Source organism: Microtus oregoni, unplaced genomic scaffold (assembly GCF_018167655.1).
Source record: "Microtus oregoni isolate MIOR12 unplaced genomic scaffold, Mior012 000019F_ref0000042, whole genome shotgun sequence".
Lineage (NCBI taxonomy): Eukaryota > Metazoa > Chordata > Mammalia > Rodentia > Cricetidae > Microtus > Microtus oregoni.
The window spans coordinates 35,788,174-35,807,922 of record NW_024543078.1 but is presented as its reverse complement, the minus strand read 5'-3'; the positions used below and the strand labels follow the sequence as shown (position 1 = coordinate 35,807,922).

General features: G+C 42.9%; 1 protein-coding gene across 6 annotated transcripts in view; it reads right to left on the bottom strand.

The window, feature by feature from the left end:
* Positions 1 to 16,646, bottom strand: part of LOC121459447 (merlin) — a 95,350-nt gene extending 78,704 nt beyond the window's left edge. For 5 of the 6 annotated variants that reach the window (XM_041669227.1, XM_041669226.1, XM_041669230.1 and 2 more), the window contains exon 1: positions 16,052 to 16,646. In XM_041669227.1, the coding sequence (XP_041525161.1) occupies positions 16,052 to 16,165 (114 nt within the window). In that variant the 5' untranslated portion in view covers positions 16,166 to 16,646. Of the gene's footprint in view, positions 1 to 702; positions 763 to 16,051 lie in introns of those variants that run through there. The other variant, XM_041669228.1, reaches the window with a different exon arrangement.
* Positions 16,647 to 19,749: the final 3,103 nt, after the last annotated feature.

The following is a 19,749-nucleotide window of genomic DNA, read 5'->3' as shown; positions in this document are numbered from 1 at the left end:
TCTGTGTGAGGCTGTCAGATCTTAGAGTTATACACTGTTGTTAGTTGCCATTTGGGTGCTGGGAATTGAACCCAGGTCCTCTGGCAGAAGAGTCGGTGCCTTTAACTGCTGAGCTCTCTCTATCTTACAGGTGATACAAGAGAGAGGTAAAAACTCAGTTCCACAGAGGCAGCACCCTCTAACTCTATGACTCCAGGTCATCCTCTTCTACACACAGAAGAGTTCAAGGCCATCCATGTGCATGCCCTTTTGCCCCAGTAATTTTTTTTAGTTTAATTAAAATTAAAAAACTAGCTAGGCGGTACACACCTTTAATCTCAGCACTTGGGAGGCAGAGGCTGGTGGATCTCTGTGAGTTCAAGGCTAGCCTGGTCTACAAAGCAAGTTCTAGGACAACCAAGGCTAGATAGTGAAATTCTGTTTCAAAAAGAAAACAAAACAAAAAATTAAAATCAAATATAAATAAAATAAAACTAAACAAAAAATGCTAGGCAATAGAAATTTTCCAGTTCTGTTATAAACTTATAGGGACACTACCATACATGCAATGGAGTGTTGATTGGAACATCATATGGCTAGTGATTTTAATGATGTGCCCATCTTCTCTTCTTGAATAGACAGTGGTTCCACTGAGACATTAGGTAAGCTATTTACTCTGTCTAATCCCCTTTCCCGCCGAGAAACAAAGTAAACAACACTCACGTCCAAAATGATGTTGATCACTACTAGGTGATGCTGGCTGCCTCAACCATGTGGGAACTCAGTATCTCCTGAATAAACAAATGAAGCCCTGTTGGACCAAATGGAATCATGCATTTAAAGCACTGAACATTACACATGACACACAGTCATTGCTATTCCCTAGGCATTCCTCCCATAAAGACCAGACACGGGATTCATGGAACAATAGCACTAAACCAGCATGCTCCCTGCCTCTCCACTAGGTCACCCTTCAACCTATCCTGTCCACATCACAGACCACAGATCATTCAAAGGCACTGCTTATATCCATAGAACACATGTAGTACCCGCCGGGCGGTGGTGGCGCACACCTTTAATCCCAGCACTCGGGAGGCAGAGGCAGGTGGATCTCTGTGAGTTCGAGGCCAGCCTGGTCTACAAGAGCTAGTTCCAGGACAGGCTCCAAAACCACAGAGAAACCCTGCCTCAAAAAACAAACAAAAAACAAACAAACAGAACACACGTAGTAAAAGAGGATGATGACAGCCTTTCTTCTGTAATAAGAAATTCCTTAGTGTACACACATGCAGTCCTAACATCCTATACAGGCTACAAAATAGTCACAACCATAACTTCCAGGTGTTATTTGCTGACATTTTGGAAAGTATAGGAATAAATATCCTACTAAAATTACCAAAATTATTCCTTCTGCCCTGCCATTGAAGGTTCTTTCTGTTATTGAAAAACTATGTCTACTTCTTATATAGTGTAATGACCTGTAATGTTGGCATTCAATTGATCATAAACACATTGGTTGTGGTGAAAACATTTAAAATGTCAAATAACATGAGAAAGCTTTGTTTCCTATGTAATACAGTATAAGAATCTCCCACAACTCAATTTTGAGACATTTTTCAAATTTGGCTATCTTACTGATAGATTGAATTATTAGAGCAAAATTCCAGCCTAGATAAGAAATAACATATCCATTTAGCCTCCTGGCAAATTACATTCAGCACCCACTTTCTCAAGATGACAAATATCAAATCTCTCAAGTGGAAAATTTTTCTAGAGCATCGAGCCAATTGTGCAATGCAGCAAACAGAGCAAGAAAGAGAGTCCACCCCCATCTCTGCAGCAAAAATCCTGAACTTATTGCCATAAGGTAACCTGACTCATGTGCCAGTTCCCACTGAATCTAAAATCGAGTCCTTCTTGGAAGGTCATTACCATCTGACCTTAACAAAGCCAAGAGTTCCACAAGTACCGGCTTTCTGTTTTCACTGGAGGCATATCTGCATCTCCTTGCAGAAACTTGGCACAAAAGCATGGCAGAGAGTGAGACTATTTGCTTCTCCACGCTCTCTCTACTACCACAGAACAAACTATTATTACTTTTAACAGAATATTCAAACATCATTTATAAGTGGTGTTTCCACTATAATTTGATGTCCAGGGAGATGCACTGACTTAACAAAAATCACAAGAAGACAGTGCCTAAGGTGATGCAAGCCTCCTTGTTCAGGCCAGTTATTGCCCTTTCTGCTCCTTTTTCCTTAGGCACTAAGCATCACACAATCTTGAAACAAGTGTGCAGGGCCAGCACTATCAGTCCCACTTTACTGGTGTGGAAAGAGCCAATAGAGCGTAAATATCACATCCTAAGCAGAAGTGGATAGGAAAAGAGGCAGAACTTTGAGACTCAGTCTGTCTTATTTCAAAGTTCATGTGCTTTCTATTGCTGCTTTGCTACTTAAATTGTGGTCACTGGGCTAGCACCACTGGCATCATCTGACAGCTAATGAGAAATAGATTTCTTAGTTCCACTACAGAATTCCTAGATCAGAATCTACCCAGGTTTTATTAACAACTCCACATCACCAGGCAGTGATGGCACATGCCTTTAATCCCAGCACTTGGAAGGCAGAGGCAGGCAGATTTCTATGAGTTCGAGCCCAGTCTGGTCTACAAAGCTAGTTCCAGGACAGGCTCCACAGCTACACAGAGAAATCTCCATCTCGAAACTTCATGTCACACACCCCTAAAAAAAAGGTTTTCTTGACAAAATTACGGTTGAATAAATGTCAAACAAAATTCTTTTCCCTACTGGCTAGTCGATCAGACTCTCTCATAACGTTAAGCAAGAACTTATTAGAGGCCATCAAACTACGGTCCACAAGACCCAAAATGTCCTTATTCTACATAGAGCTAAGAATTATTTTTTAGTTTATAAAACTTTTTAAAGAGGTATTCTTTTGCCGGGCGGTGGTGGCGCACGCCTTTAATCCCAGCACTCGGGAGGCAGAGGCAGGCAGATCTCTGGGAGTTCGAGGCCAGCCTGGTCTACAAGAGCTAGTTCCAGGACAGGAACCAAAAGCTACGGAGAAACCCTGTCTCGAAAAATCAAAAAAAAAAAAAAAAGAGGTATTCTTTTGTATAAGTATTCTGCCTACATGTATGTCTGAGCACCATGGGCATGCCTAGTGTCCATAGAGGTCAAAAGAGGGCATCAAATCTCCCGGAACTGGTTATTGGCAGTTGTAATCCATGTGGGTGCCAGGAATAAACCCCAGGTCTTCTGCAAGAACAAGAAGTGCTCTTAATTGCTAAGTCATCTCTAACTCAAAAAACTATCTTTTAAATATTTCTTTATTATGCATCAGTATTCTGTGTGCATGTATGCCAGCATGCCAGAAGAGGGCACCAGATCTCATTATAGATGGTTGAGAGCCACCCTGTGGTTGCTGGGAATTGAATTCAGGTCCTCTGGAAGAGCAGCAGGGCCTCTGAGCCATCTCCCCAGTCCCTCTATTTTTTCATTTTTATCATCCATAAAATTCAAATTTCTGTGTCCATAAAGTTTTATAAATAACAACAGAGTAATAGCCACTGCTTAGATTTGGCCTAAGGTGGCTTTTATAAAAGTGTTGTTTTTTTGTTTTTGGTTTTTCTTTCAAGACAGGGCTTCTTTGTGTAGCTTTGGAGCCTGTCCTGGAACTAGCTCTTGTAAACCAGGCTGGCCTTGAACTCACAGAGATCCACCTGCCTCTGCTTCCCAAGTGCTGGAATTAAAGGCGTGCGCCACCACTGCCTGGCAAAAAAGATTTTTTTTTAAAGATATAATTCACATGCTTTTAGAATTCATCTATCTAAATTGTACAGTTCAATTTTTTAGCATATTCATAAGGTTGTATAACCATCATGAAAGCCTCTCAAGTCACACAAGGAGCCAGACCTTTCCAAAGGCCATCTGTTTACCAGGTTCCACCCATAAAATACTCTAACTACCCTAACTGCTGGAACCTGCCCCCACCCTACAAAGTAAAAACCTAATCTCTAGACATGAAATCCCACTAATCTCCAACCTGGAAAGCTTCACCCTGAAAAGTTCCACTCCCTTCCCAAGAAACTCTATACAAGTCCTGTTATCTTGTTCAGTTTGCTGCTGTTTATAGCCTAAGCAGAGGCAGCCTGCTGTGGAACATTATTTTACAATGTGTTACATTTGTTTATGATGTGGAACATTTATTTTAATGATGCAAAGATGTTGCAATCTTTTATGCTGCTTTTGTTTAACTCTGTGAAGCTGTGTTACTTTGCCTGTCTAAAATACCTGATTGGTCTAATAAAAGAGGGGAACAACAACAGCAAGGCAAAAAGATAGGTAGGGTTAGCAGGTAGACAGAATAAAAAGAAGGAAAAAGAGAGAAAGAAGAAGGAATGGGAAAAGGAGGAGAGGAGGACTCCAGGGACCAGCCACATAGCCAGACACAAAATAAGGAGGAAAGAAAAGATGTACAGAAATAGAGAAAGGTAGCTGGGTGGTGGCGGCGCACGCCTTTAATCCCAGCACTTGGGAGGCAGAGACAGGCGGATCTCTGTGAGTTCGAGGCCAGCCTGATCTACAAGAGCTAGGTCCAGGGCAGGCTCCAAAGCCACAGAGAAACCCTGTCTTGAAAAACCAAAAAAAAAAAAAGTAAGAAATAGAGAAAGGTAAAAGCCCAGAGGCAAATGGTAGACAGGCTAACTTAAGAAAAGCTGGCTAACAGGTGGTGGTGGTGCACGACTTAATCTCAGCACTCAAGAGGCAGAGGCAGGTGGATCTCTGTGAGTTCGAGGCCAGCCTGGTCTACAGAGAGTTACAGGACAGGCTCCAAAAGCTACACAAAGAAGCCCTGTCTTGAAAGAAAAAAACAAGGAAGAAGAAAGGGGAAGGGAGGGGAGGGGAGGGAAAGGGAGGGGAGGGGAGAGGAAGGGAGGGGAGGGGGAGGGAGGGGAGAGGAGGGAAGGGATAGGAAAGGTGGCTAGAAACAAGCTAAGCTAAGGCCAGGCATTTAAAAGAAAGAGTAAGCCTACATGTATATTTATTTGGGAGCTGGGTGGCAGGTGTCCCAAAAGAATAAAGAGTAAAAAAAAAAAAAAGAAAACAATCTACAGATTCAACGCAGGGCCCATCAAAATCCCAGCAAAATTCTTCAAAGACCTCGAAAGAACAGTAATCAACTTCATTTGGAAAAGCAAAAAACCCAGGATAGCCTGTCAGGGCCCATGGCCCCGACATAGAAAACTATTTTCCCTAACTGGACCGGTACGGAGGCGTGAGAAATAACCAGACACAGCTTACACCATCTTCACAGAAGGGCATCTCAGGCTTCTCTCCATCCTGAATATCTACCTGCGTTTATTACCTCAAACATCTCTTTTTTTTTTTTTTTTTTTTTAAGTTTTTCGAGACAGGGTTTCTCTGTGGTTTTGGAGCCTGTCCTGGAACTAGCTCTTGTAGACCAGGCTGGTCTCGAACTCACAAAGATCCGCCTGCCTCTGCCTCCCAAGTGCTGGGATTAAAGGCGTGCGCCACCACCGCCCGGCCTCAAACATCTCTTAACACACACACACACACACACACACACACACACCCCATAACCCAAGGGCAATAAAAGAACTTCTGACTTCTGGAGACATCCCTGACTTCAAACTCTACTACAGAGCTACAGTACTGAAAACAGACTGTACAGACAGGAGGATCAATGGAACCGAATAGAAGACCCAGATATCAATCCACACATCTTCAAACACCTGATATTTGATAAAGAAGCAAAAAATATCAAATGGAAAAAAGAAAGAATATTTAACAAGTGGTGCTGGCATAACTGGATATCAACATGTAGAAAAATGAAAATAGACCCATATCTATCACCATGCACAAAACTCAAGTCCAAATGGATCAAAGACCTCAGCATAAAGCCAGCCACACTGAACCTTATAGAAGACAAAAAGTGGGAAGTACACTTAAACGCATTGGCACAGGGAACCACTTCCTAAATATAACCCCAGCAGCACAGACACTGAAAGAAACAATTAATAAATGGGACCTCCTGAAACTTAAAAGCTTCTGTAAAGCAAACGACACAGTCAACAAAACAACAGCCTACAGAATGGGAAAAGATGTTCACTAACCCCACATCAGACAGAGGTCTGATTTCCAAAATATATAAAGAACTCAAGAAATTGAACACCAAAAGATCACATAATACAATTAAAAAAAATTGGAGGGGGCTGGAGAGATGGCTCAGTGGTTAAGAGCATTGCCTGCTCGTCCAAAGGTCCTGAGTTCAATTCCCGGCAACCACAACCGGCTCACAACCATCCGGAATGAGGTCTGGTGCCCTCTGCTGGCCTGCAGGCATGCACACAGAATATTGTATACTAAATAAATAAGTAAATAAATAAATATTCAAGATCTTGCTTAAGTTTAAAAAAAAAAATTGCAGTACAGACCTAAACAGAGAACTCTCAACAGAGGAATCTGAAATGGCTGAAAGACACTTAAGGAAATGTTCAACATCCTTAGTCATCAGAGAAATGCAAATCAAAACAACTCTGAGATTACATTTTACACCTCTAAGAATGGCCAAAATCAAAAACATTGATGACAACTTATGTTGGAGAGGTTGTGGGGAAAAGGGAACACTTCTGCATTGCTGGTGGGAATGCAAGCTGGTACACCCCTTTGGATGTCAGTGTGGAGATTTCTCAGAAAATTAGGAAACAGCTTTCCTCAAGACCTAGTAATACCACTTTCAGGTATAAATCCAAAGGATGTTCAATCATGCCATCAGGACATGTGCTCAACTATGTTCATAGCAGCTTTGTTTGTCATAGCCAGAACCTGGAAACAACCTAAATGCCCCTCGATCCAAGAATGGAGAAGAAAAATGTGGTACATTTACACAATGGAGTACTGCACAGCAGAAAAAAATAACGACAGCTTGAATTTTGCAGGAAAATGGATGGAGCTAGAAAACATTATTTTGAGTGAGGTAACCCAGACACAGAAAGACAATTATCACATGTACTCACTCATAGGTGGTTTTTAAACATAAAGCAAAGAAACCCAGCCTACAAACCACAATCCCAGAGGACTTAGACAACAATACAGACACTAAGAGAGACTTACATAGATCCAATCTACATGAGAAGTAGAAAATATAAGAAGACAAGATCTCCTGAGTAAATCAGGAGCATGGAGACCCTGGGAGAGGGTTGAAGGTGGGAAGGGAGAGGCAGGGAGGGGAGCAGAGTGTAGAGCTCAATAAATATCAATTTAAAAAAAACAATAGCAGCCACCCTCCTGGTTTTTTTTTTCTCCCAATAAATGTCTTGGTATGAGGTTCATTATGGTATTCCTTGGCTCCCAGCTGGCAGATTACATATTGCCCATAGTAATTTTGATTTTATTTGTTTTTCAGCAATGGGAATGGAATCTAGAGCCTTACAGATGCTCAATACACACTCTAACCTTCAGCTTCAAGAACATTTTCATTACTTCAAGAAGAAACTTCATATCCTTAAGTTAAAATACCCCTAAACTCCCATTCACTTTCTGAGTCCTGAGCAACCACTAATCTATAATCTGTCTCCATTAATATCCTACTCTAGCTTTTCCATGGATGGAATTACATGTTCTCCTGTGACTCCTGTTTTAAAGGTCTGTTGAAACATGTATTGATACGTCATTCCATTTTATTGCCAAATCATATCCCATAGAATGCATAAGCTATCTGCTGGTGGACAGCAGCTGTTTTCACTTCCTGGCTATTGTGAATAATCGCCATGAGTTTCTCTGTGAACACATTATTTCTGTCTGATGGGTCTATGAGTAGGACTGCTAGAAACTATGCTTAGGGTGAGGAACCACCACACGATCTTTCACAATGGCTTTCTCCACATTCACAGCGACACTACATAACTTTTCATTCCTGGAATCTTACTGCCTTTGCAGTAAAGTTCTCACTGTGCTGCTTCTGATTTACACTTTCTGATGATTAATGACACTGAGTATCTCTTCTTGTATTTACTGGCTATGTATCTTCATTAGGAAAGGTCTATTCCGGTCTTATGTCTATTTATTAAATGGGTTGTCTTTTGATTATTGAAATATAAGAATTATTTATAAGTCTAGAGAGATGACTCGGCACTTATTAGCACTGGCTGCTCCTCCAGAGGACCCAATTCAATTCCCAGCACCCACATGGCAGCTCACAACTGTCTGTAACTCCAGCTCCATGAGTTCTGACACTTTTACAGATACACATGCAGGCAAAACACCAATGCACATAAAAATAAAAAGAAATTTAAAAAGAGTTATGTTTCAGATGTAAGTCTGAATTAGCTTTCTTGTTGCACTAAAAAGTAAATCAGAGAGTTTGTTCTGACCCACAGTTTGAGAGGATAGTCTATTATGGCAGGGAAGGTGTGGTGGCAAGGTGCTCATATTACAGGAAGCAAAGAGAAATTCTTACATTCAGCTTGCTTTATCCTTTTTATTCAGTTTGACCGGAGTCTATGCGATGATACCACTCACATTCAGAGTGTGGCTTCCCTTTTCAATTAAAACTTTCTGGAAACATACTCAGATATTTTGGGGGTAAGAGCTGAGGGAATGTTAGACAGGGTCTCAACATGTAACTTTGGCTGTTCTGTAGGTCAAACTGGGCTTGAACTCACAGAGAACTGTCTGCCTCTGTGACTGCTGGGATTGAAGGCTCAAGTATGTTTCTATGGTAATTCTAAAACCAGTCAAGGGCTGGAGAGATGGCTCAGTGGTTAAGAGCATTGCCCGCTCTTCCTAAAGGTCCTGAGTTCAATTCCCAGCAACCACATGGTGGCTCACAACCATCTGTAATGAGGTCTGGTGCTCTCTTTTGGCCTGCAGGAATACATGTAGACAAATATTGTATACATAATAAGTATTTTTTAAAAAAATCCAGTCAAGTTGACACTGATGAACAATCATCACAAAGTCCCTTCTCAACTATACCATTTGTTACTTTTTCTCTTCATTTAACTCTGCCCTTTGAAGCACAAAAGTTTTAAATTTTAATTAAGTCTATTTTTTTATGTATGTAATTAAATCTATTTTTAATTTAATGTCATGTGGGGGTACAGTGTATATGTGTGTATACATGTGTGCCAATGCACTGACTTGTGTCAAATGTCTTCTTCAATTATGCTTCACCTTTTTTTTTTGTTTTGGAGACAGAATCTCTCACTGAACCTAGAGCTCAACAACTGGCTGGCCACAAAGCTCCAAGATTTACACATCTCTACCGTGTTCTGACCGCCAAGTGCATTGTACACATGTGCTGCACATATATACCCACATGAAAAACACTCATAAAGTAAATTTAAATTTTTAATTTTCTTAAACATTTCCTACACCAGGCACTGGTGGCACACATCTTTAATCCCAGCATTTGGGAAGCAGAGGCAGCCGGATCTCCGTGAGTTCGAGGCCAGCCTGGTCTACAAGAGCTAGCTCCAGGACAGGCACCAAAAACTACAGAGAAACCCTGTCTCGAAAATTAAGTAAATAAATAAAAAATAAAAAACCATTCCCTTTAGGGTGTGTGTACACGTTGGTCTATATGTATATTTGTGTGGAGGCTAGAGGATAACTTGCTGCAACTCATTCTCTCCTTGCACTGTGTGAGTTCCAGGATCAAACTCAGCTTTCAGACTTGGCAGCAAGAACCTGCTGGGCCATCTCATCTACCCATTGATCTTACCAGTTTAAATGAAACACATTTAAAATTTTATTGATGCCAGGTGTGTTGTGGTGTACACCTTTAATCCCAGCACTCGGGAGGCAGAGGCAGGCGGATCTCTGTGAGTTCGAGACCAGCCTGGTCTACAAGAGCTAGTTCCAGGATAGGCTCCAAAGCTACAGAGAAACCCTGTCTCCAAAAACAAAAACCAAAACAACAAAATAGGTAAATAGGTAAGGTATTTCATGCCTTTTTTTTAATATTTATTTATTTATTTATTATGTATACAATATTCTGTCTGTGTGTATGCCTGCAGGCCAGAAGAGGGCACCAGACCTCATTACAGATGGTTGTGAGCCACCATGTGGTTGCTGGGAATTGAACTCAGGACCTTTGGAAGAGCAGGCAATGCTCTTAACCTCTGAGCCATCTCTCCAGCCCCCGGTATTTCATGCCTTTAATCTCAGTATTTGGAAATCAATCAGAAGTAAATGGATTTGAGTTCAAGGTCAGCTTCCTCTGCAGAGCAGAGGCTACACAGAGAAACCCTGTCTCAAAAAAACCAAACCAAATAAATAAATTTTAATAACCTTTTTCTTTTTTTTTTTTTTTTTTTTTTTGGTTTTTTGAGACAGGGTTTCTCTGTGGCTTTGGAGCCTGTCCTGGAACTAGCTCTGTAGACCAGGCTGGTCTCGAACTCACAGAGATCCGCCTGCCTCTGCCTCCCGAGTGCTGGGATTAAAGGCGTGCGCCACCATCGCCCGGCTAATAACCTTTTTCTTTTTTAAAGAAAGATTCATTGTTTTGTGTATGAGTATACTGTCTGCATGTAGAATGCCACATGAATGCAATGCCCACGGAGGTCAGAGAGGACATCAGATACCCTGGTACTGGAGTTACAATTATGAGCTGACATATGGGTGTGGGAACCAATCCTGGAATTCTGGGTCCTTTGCAAGAGCAACAAGTGCTCTTAACTACTGAGCCATCTCTCTAAGTCCTGTGTTCATATTTTTAGATCTACTAAAAGTAGCAGCTCTGGAGCTTATCATATAATCTTGACTTATCAAAATCAATTTCAGGTTTACATTAGTTCACTTTAAGTGATCCAGAAATGTTCTAATGTGGTATTAGTATAGACATATATCAAATTTACATACACACTAATTCATTATTACAGCTATTCTGTAGTCATTTCCTTAACCCATTATAGCTTTTTTTCAACACATTTCTTTTGTTATTGTTACCAAATGTGTTATACATAAAATACATATTTTATGTTTAACATTACAAACACTTAAACATTTTTAATCAGTTAAGGAGAAAATTATGTGCTTACAGCATCTTATATGATCACATAATTGCCTCTACTATTTTCTCATGCACATTTGAATTACTGAGGTCTCTTGCTTTCAGCCTGAAGAACCCCTTAATCCCCTGTAAGGTAGGTTTTTGAGCAACAAATCCTCCCAGTTCTTGGTTATCTCATCTTCACCACTCTGAAATGACTAACCTATATTCAACTTTATTAGATCTAATTCTTAGTTGACTTCTTTCTTCTGACAGTCCAAATTTATAACTGGGGTTCCTCTATTGAATATTTTATACTAGCTATTGGACTTTTCAACTCTAGAACTTTCATTTGACTCTCTTTTATAATTTCTCTCTTTAGTGACATCCATTTGATTTGGCAGTATCCTGTTGCCTTATTTTACTACTCTGTGCTTCCCTTAAGTTCTGGGAATATATTTATAATGGCTAAATCTTGTGTGTGCATTCAAGAGTGTGTGCTTGTACACGGATGCGTACTTGTGTGGTGCGCATGGAAATGTGGAAGCCTTAGGTCAATATCAAGTGTCTTCCACTATTACTCTCTACCTTTGAGTGACAAGGTCACTCACTGACACTAGAGCTCAATGATTCAGTTAAACTGGCTGGCCAGCAAGCTCCAGAGATCTTCCCGCTTCCACTTTCCAGCACAGCTTTTAGATGGGTGTTTAGGATCAAAGCTCAGATTCTCATACTTGCATGGCAAGCAGTTTAAAGACTGAACAATCTACCCTAAAGCCTTTTTTTGTTAACTCTGACTCCTGTTCGCTCTCACAGGGACTTCTGTAGCTAGCTTTCCCATACCCACCTCCTCTTCCTTCCTTGTACTGGTCATATTTTCCCGTTTCTTTGCGTATCTCAACGTTTTTGATGTTTTGGACATTTCAGTTAATATATTTTAATGACTCTGGATACAGATGCCCTAACCAGGGCTTTTATTTGGTGGGGGAAGGGCAGCACTCTGTCCTTGTGTTTTTGAGACAGGACTTGCTCTGTAACTCAGGCTGGCCTTGACTGTTCCATTCCCCTGCCCTCAGTCTTGAAAGAGCTAAGATTACAGACACAGACCATCAAATCCAACTTCAAGACTTATCATTTACTTATTTGTTTTGTGACTGGTTGGATGACTTTAACAAAATCTATTTATCTCACAGTGTGAAGGCCTGTGACTTTTCCTCACAGGTGTTTATTTGGGTAGTGAACCTTGAATGACATGCTTTAGTCTTCCCTTTCCATGACCATCTAGCTAGCTGTTAAATTCTAATTGTGCCTTGTTTTTCTAATATTTGTAACAATGCCCTGGGGCACAACCTGTATACAAACTAGCCTACTGATTGCTGGTTACTCTGAGGGAGCTGCTGAGGTAAATGTTTGATCTCTATTCTTACCTAAGAAGAGTTCCCTAATAATTTCTTGCAAACTGGAAAACATATAGCCTAGGCTGTGTCTTCATGAAATCCAACCTTTTCTCACTAAAACCTAGTACTCTCAAGACTGTCTTCAGGCATAAACTTTCCCACTGTGTTTCAGGTTGTTGGACCCTGAAGTCCATCTACTAGGAGGAGTCACCCCAAGATACCACTCTCACACCACAGTTGATGTAAAAGCAAGAGAATTTAATTCTGTCGCGACAGGGTCTTTCAGCATTCAAGAAGCCAAAAGACCCCAAATAGCTGGTATAGGCTACTTTTAAAGTAAAATGCCATAGAAACAAGGGGGAGGGGGGACTCATCTGAGGCACAGTGAGAGAGTGTTTGCTAGATCAGGCGAGGTAAGAGGAACATCTGTGAGTCATCCTAACCATATCCTAGGAACTGAGTCAGTATCCCCTAACCAAGGCCAAGGAACTGAGTCAACGTCTAAGGGTTATCTTGCCCCAATTCCAATAACTGAGTTCTATTTGGAGAACATTCACAAGGACTCAGGGAGATGGGAAGTTCCCAACATTCCAGTACGTGCATGTGTAGTTGTTAGGTCTTTGGTTCCCAGGGGAATAAAGGAGCATTACTGCTGAGAGGCCTCAGAAAAGGCCTCAGACTTGTCCTAGAGTTTTTCAAGGTGAAGTTATGTCCTCTGGGTAAGATTAGGACAATCTGGGTTTTGTTTGTTTGTGGGTTTGGTACTAGGGGTTTAATCTGGGCCACCTGCACCAGCTTTATTAGAGCTATCCCCCCTAGTCAACAACTCTGTTTAAGTCCTGCTCCCTCCATTCACCAGGCAAAATCTGAACCAGGATTCTGGAGATGGGGATAGGGATAATGGCAAGCTTTTCTCTGTTCCTTTCCCCACCAATTTCAGGACCGAGTTTTTGGTGGAAAAAAACACAACAGGGTGAGGTTTCAACTTGCCTTTTCTGAGGTCAATAACTGCCTCACAAGTCAAGGTCAAGGAAAGAGCAGTTAGGTCCTAAACCTTCTGAGTATGCCACACCCTATTCCACAGGTAGGGATTGGGTAGAAAAAGGCGGCTCCACTCTCCAGGACACCTTCCTAAGACTCAGTCAGCCTCAGCAACAAGGATGGAACCTATCTAACTCATCCGAAGGGGGAAAGAAGCACTGCCAGTCTTGAAGTCTTTATTCAAACTACTACCTCTCACCTTATTGAATTTCCACTGATTTCTTGCTGTAGCAGTTGTTCACCCTTACAACTATTTCCAAAGTGTGTTTTCAAAATTATGTTCTCTAGTTTTGGAGTAGAAACTACTGTATCAGTGGAGCTCCTGATACAGTCAGCTAAAACCAAAGCTTAGGAGCTGAGTAGTTTGTCCCAACAGTTCCAAGAGCCTGTAAAGCTGAAATGATTGACTACTACACAGCCATGTGTACAATCTGGTAACTCCTGACTTACTGTCACTCCTACTAATGTTGCTGGGTAGCAAAGACTAAATTAAGTACCAGCCTGGCTAAAAGCTTAGTCTAAAGCTCAAAATCTTGAGGCACTCTACATATGTAAGAAGGAAGGAAATACTAAAGTTTTTTTCCACATTTTTTTTTTTTTTTTTGGTTTTGATTTTTCAAGACAGGGTTTCTCTGTGTAGCCATGGCTTGGCTGTTCTGGAACCATTCTGTAGACTACCCTGGCCTCAAACTCACAGAGATCCACCTGTTGCTGCTTCTGAAAGCATCACCACCGCCGCTTTCAGAGGCTATTGCCACATTCTATAGCCCACGCTAGCATTGAACTCTCACAATCCTCTGGCTCAGTCTCCTAAGCACTGGGTTTATAGGTGTGAACTGACACACCTGGCCAAAAATATTTCAACAAAATGGTAAACAATAAAAATTAAAAAGTTAGGGGCTGGAGAGATGGCTCAGAGGTTAAGAGCATTGCCTGCTCTTCCAAAGGTCCTGAGTTCAATTCCCAGCAACCACATGGTGGCTCACAACCATCTGTAATGAGGTCTGGTGCCCTCTTCTAGCCTGCAGACATACAAGCAAACAGAATATTGTATACATAATAAATAAATAAATATTTAAAAAAAAAAGTTAAATAAGATGGGGCAATATCAACCAATCAAACAATTCTTTCTTTCATCAGATACCAGCTGAGTGTCCTTTAATTCAATTCTGACACACTACTTGGAATGTTAAATCTCATGGGTTAGTGTCAGCCACACAACACAAGTCAGCCTCCTGTGTCTGATGCCAAGCACAGGCTTCTGACTAGCAACAAACTGAGGTACCCCACTGCCTCTTTGGGTTCAGTTTGTTTAGTAGAGCACCTCACACTCATATTTATCTATTTTTTTTTAAATCAGGGACATTACAAAGGACACAAGATTATTACCAGCTTTCTTAAATGCATAAAGCAAGGCATGTGGGGAAGGGTGAAGAGTTGTATGCCCACTCCTAGTACACATGTTCAGATGGAAGCTCTCTAAACACCTTCCTTTTGGGAGTTTATGGAGGCTTATTATAAAGGCATTATTGATTAAATCACTAGCGTTTGGTGATCAATCTAACCATCAATCCCATCTTGCTTGAGTGAAGAATTGAGAAGTCCCAACCTTAAGGATGCTAACTAAGCCTTTCTGGCAACCAAGCTGAATCCTAAACTAAAGCCAACTTATTAGCTCACAAGAAGACACTTATTACTCTGGACATATCAAGGGTTTTAGAAGCAATGGGCCAGGAAACCAGATCGAATATATTCCAGGGTCATAATCCTGACTGATTTTTTTTTTGGTGGTTGTTTTGTTTTTTGAGAGTTAAATGTATAAATGTCTGTGGATATAACCCAGTGATGGAGTGCCTGCACAGCATACACACACACACACACACACACACACACACACACACACGCTTTCAACAGATGATAGCTATTATTACCATGTTAGAAACTACGGAAAGTAAACGTAAGTCACTCTTTCCTCAGAGTTTTTCCTAGAAACTTTAAAGTTTTGGACAGGGAAAAGTACAAACTTTCAACAACTTTTTGGGTTTTTGTTTTTCGAGACATGGTTTCTCTGTAGTTTTGGAGTCTATCCCGAAACTAGCTCTATAGACCAAGCTGGCCTCGAACTCACAGAAATCCGCCTGCCTCTGCCTCCCAAGTGCTGGGATTAAAGGCGTGTGCCACCATGCCTGGCTAGATGTCATTTTTAAGATCTGGCGTACATAATAATTCCTAATGAAAAACTCCCTGGAATATTAAGCGCAAGACCTACACACTGTAAACTATGGAAGATTCCAGTTTTTTCCAATAACAAATGAATGAAAATAACTTTCAAGAAGTGCCAAACCCAAGAGACCCACGTTTTGTTTTTAAAAGGCAACAACTAGCTTTAACTTGTGATCTGGGCCTAGAAAGTCCTTTCCGGTTCTGACCATCTCCACCCTTGCCCAGAGATGGTATCTACAGAATCCCTCAAGCTTCCATCTCGACTGTCACCGCAGCGAGGGCGCCCCGTGGGTGGGGACGCGCACTCCTGCCGGACAGGCAGGGATTCCGCGGCTCTCCGCTCATAGTCCGTCGGGACTGGCGGCCGGTTACCTCGCAGTTGAACTCCATCTCGGCGTCCATGGTGACGATTCTCACAGTGAATGTCTTCGGCTGCTTCCTCTTGAGCGAGCTGAAGCTCATGCGGGAAGCGATGGCTCCAGCCATGGCGCAGGGTTCTGGCCTGGGACCCTCTCACCCCTAGGCTCTGGGTCTATTAGCCCCCCTGGAGGAGCTGCACAGGCCGCAGGGCCACCATGGTGGCCGGCTGGCCGGCCCGAAACAGACCTAGGCTGCGTGGGTCCCCAGCGGCCACCATGGGCCGCGAGGACCCGGCCCTCGGAGCGGAGAGGCGAGTTAAGGGACAGTCTCTGACGGCTGCGGGGACGGGACGCGGGCAGGAGCGGGCGCGGCCCGGCACTCGGAGCCTCGGGCTGGGGACGCCCGGGGACGCCCCTGGGCTGGAATCCTAGACGGCTGCGGCGCGGACGCCGCGCGCCTCTCAGCGGCCCGACGGGGTTCGCGGGGCCGCGCAGGAGTCCGGAGCGCACGCACGCGTGCGCGTCTGTCACCGGCTCGGCTCCGCGCGCCCTCGGGAAGAGTCCTCCACCAACCCCCACCTCCGCGACCCGCCGGGCCCCCGCCCCGCCCTCAGGCCGCTCAGAACGCTACACAAGGATGCAACCTAACCACATCTCAGAGGCTATGATTGGCTGAAGTGCCAAGGAAGGCGGGACTTCCTCTCTGTCCCGCCTCCTCCAGGGCCACTTCACCAATTGAAAGTTGCACTGAGCCAGGGGCGCGGGGTTGTGCTCGGCGTTGAGTGGCTAGAGAGGTGGTCACTCCGAACGCTTTTGTTCGTAAAGCGTACGCCTACTCTAGCAAGACTGGTGGAGAAGCGCAGGCGGCGCCTTTCCCGGGAAACCTGTGGAAGCTCGGGCCGCACCTCACGAGGTGCTTCGTGGATGGAGACCGCCCCTAGAGAAACGCATCGTCCCGCCGAAATTCCATTTTGGCCCCCACTTACCTGCCTGATCCTCCAGCTTCTCTTTACAAGAACTCCAATTACCAAAGGGACCGTGATTGTCCTTCCTTACCTTCTGAAGTAGTTGAGGAATTTGAAGCTTGTTTAATACATACAGCAAGCTTTTTTTTGGTTTTTCGAGGCAGGGTTTCTCTGTGGCTTTGGAGCCTGTCCTAGAACTAGCTCTGTAGACCAGGCTGGTCTCGAACTCACAGAGATCCGCCTGCCTCTGCCTCCCCAGTGCTGGGATTAAGGGCATGAGCCACCCCTTATGGGCTCAGATCTTGCGATAAGGCTAGCATGGGTCCTCGGTCCCCTGTCTCGAAAAACCAAAAAAATATAGGGAGTGGGAGCCAGGCAGTGGTGGTGCACACCTTTAATCTCAGCACTCGGGAGGCGGAGGCAGGCAGATCTCTGTGAGTTCGAGGTCAGGCGATCTACAGAGTGAGTTCCGGGACAGCCAGGACTGTTACACAGAGAAACCTTGTCTCGAAAAAAACCAAATACAAGCCGGGCGGTGGTGGCGCACGCCTTTAATCCCAGCACTCGGGAGGCAGAGGCAGGCGGATCTCTGAGTTCAAGACCAGCCTGGTCTACAAGAGCTAGTTCCAGGACAGGCTCCAAAACCACAGAGAAACCCTGTCTCGAAAAACCAAAAAAAAAGAAAAAAGCCAAATACACACACACACACTCACTTGGAATGGAGCTAACAAGAACAGAATATAAGAATTTATATGGGGGCTGGAGAGATGGCTCAGATGGTAAGAACACTGATTGTTCTTCCAGAGGTCCTGAGTTCAATTCCCAGCAACCACATAATGGCTCACAACCATCTGTAAAGAAATCTGGTGCCCTCTTCTGGCCTGCAGGCACACATGCAGACAGATGCAGACAGAAGACTGTAAACAAAATAAATAAATCTTTAAAAAAAAAAAGAATTTATATGTATGAAAATATCATGATGAAACCCAGTTCTGTATGTACAGAAAGATTAAAAGGCATTATATAAATAACAAGATTGGATCTCTGTAGTATTCAGCAGACTTTGCTGTTAGAACTCTACCATAGCATAAGTCTTGCTCTTCTAGAATAGACCCCTGGAAGGAAATTGTTGCATGGACCCAGCAGGGAGGATGCCACCAAAATGATCCTTCAGGGTACTGTGGCCTTGGTGTGGGAATATTTTTATTGCTTCAGTTTTTCTCTGCTGATGAGAAAACCAGGTTGGATTCTTCTCTGGGCTTCCTGCAGAGACAACAAATAACCCAGAGCCAAAGATACTGCCAGTGAATAAGTGATTTGGGGAAGCCACTGAGGAGCAGCAGAGGGAAGTAGCTCACACAGCAGGAGCTAAAATATAATGTTGATGATCAATAATAGTTCATTTTTATAGAAGATTTCCTAGGTGCTAGGCTCAGGGCTAATCTGCAAAATACTCTATTCAAAGTTCCTGGGAAGATATCCAGATAAGATAGGCAGTTGTGAATCTTAAAAGAGAGGGCCAGGAATGAAAACAGATATAATGGGGGCTGGAGATGGCCCAGTGATTAAGAGCATATAGTGCTCTTCCATAGGCCCTGAGTTCAATTCCCATCACCCAAACGGGACAGCTCACAACAGCCTGTAAATCTAGCTCCAGGGGATCTGATGCCTTCTTGCTGGACTCCTCGGGCATCTGCACTTACATGGGGGTTCCAACACACACACACAGACACACACACACACACACGTACACATACACACACAAACCTAATTACAAAATAAAATGGGTGAGGTGGCTAAAGAGATGGTTCGGCGGTTAAGAGCACTGGCTCCTCTTCCAGAGGACCCGGGTTCAATTCCCAGCAATTATTTTAGCTCCCAGTCACCTGCAACTCTAGTTCTAGGTCATCTAAATGTGGTACACAGATAAACATGCAGGTAAAACACCCATACACATAAAATAAAAAATTATAGTTTTAGAATAGGAGCTGCAGAGATGACACAGAAGGAACGAGCACTAGCTGTGCCAAGTATGATAGTGCATGCCTTTAATCCCAGCACTGGGAAGAAGGGAGGGGAGGATCTCTGTAAATTTGAGGCCATATCAGCTAAATTGTGAGTTCCAGGGCAGCCAGGCATACATAGAGAGGCCCTGTCTCAACAACAAAACAAAACAAACAAACAGAAAAGAAAACACCACTAACAACAACAAAAAAGCCCTGACTGCTCTTCCAGGATACCCAGGCTTGTTTTCCAGCACTCGTCTGGTGGCTCACAACTGTCCATAACTCCATTTCCAGCGAATCCAATGCCCTCTTCTACCAACTCAAGCACCAGGCACACAAGTAGTGCAGACATACAAGAAAAACACCTACCCACATAAAAAGTTTAATTATAAAGTATCTTTAAGGAACTGGAGAGATGGTTAGGCGGTTATGACCACTGATTATTCTTCCAGAGGACCCACGTTCAATTTCCAGCACCCACATGGCAACTAGTTAATGTTTGTAACTCCAAGATATGACACTCTCACACAGACATACATGCAGGCAAAACACCAATGCACATATAATAAAATTGTAAAAATCTTTAAAAAATAGATATGGCCATTTGTTGTGGAATATTAACTTTTTAAAGATGTGTTACATTTATTTATGCTGTGGAATACTACTTTAGCCATGTAAAGTTTAACAATGTATGAATGTGTGTTTAATTAGGTAAAGATGTGTTGCATTTGTTTCACTTT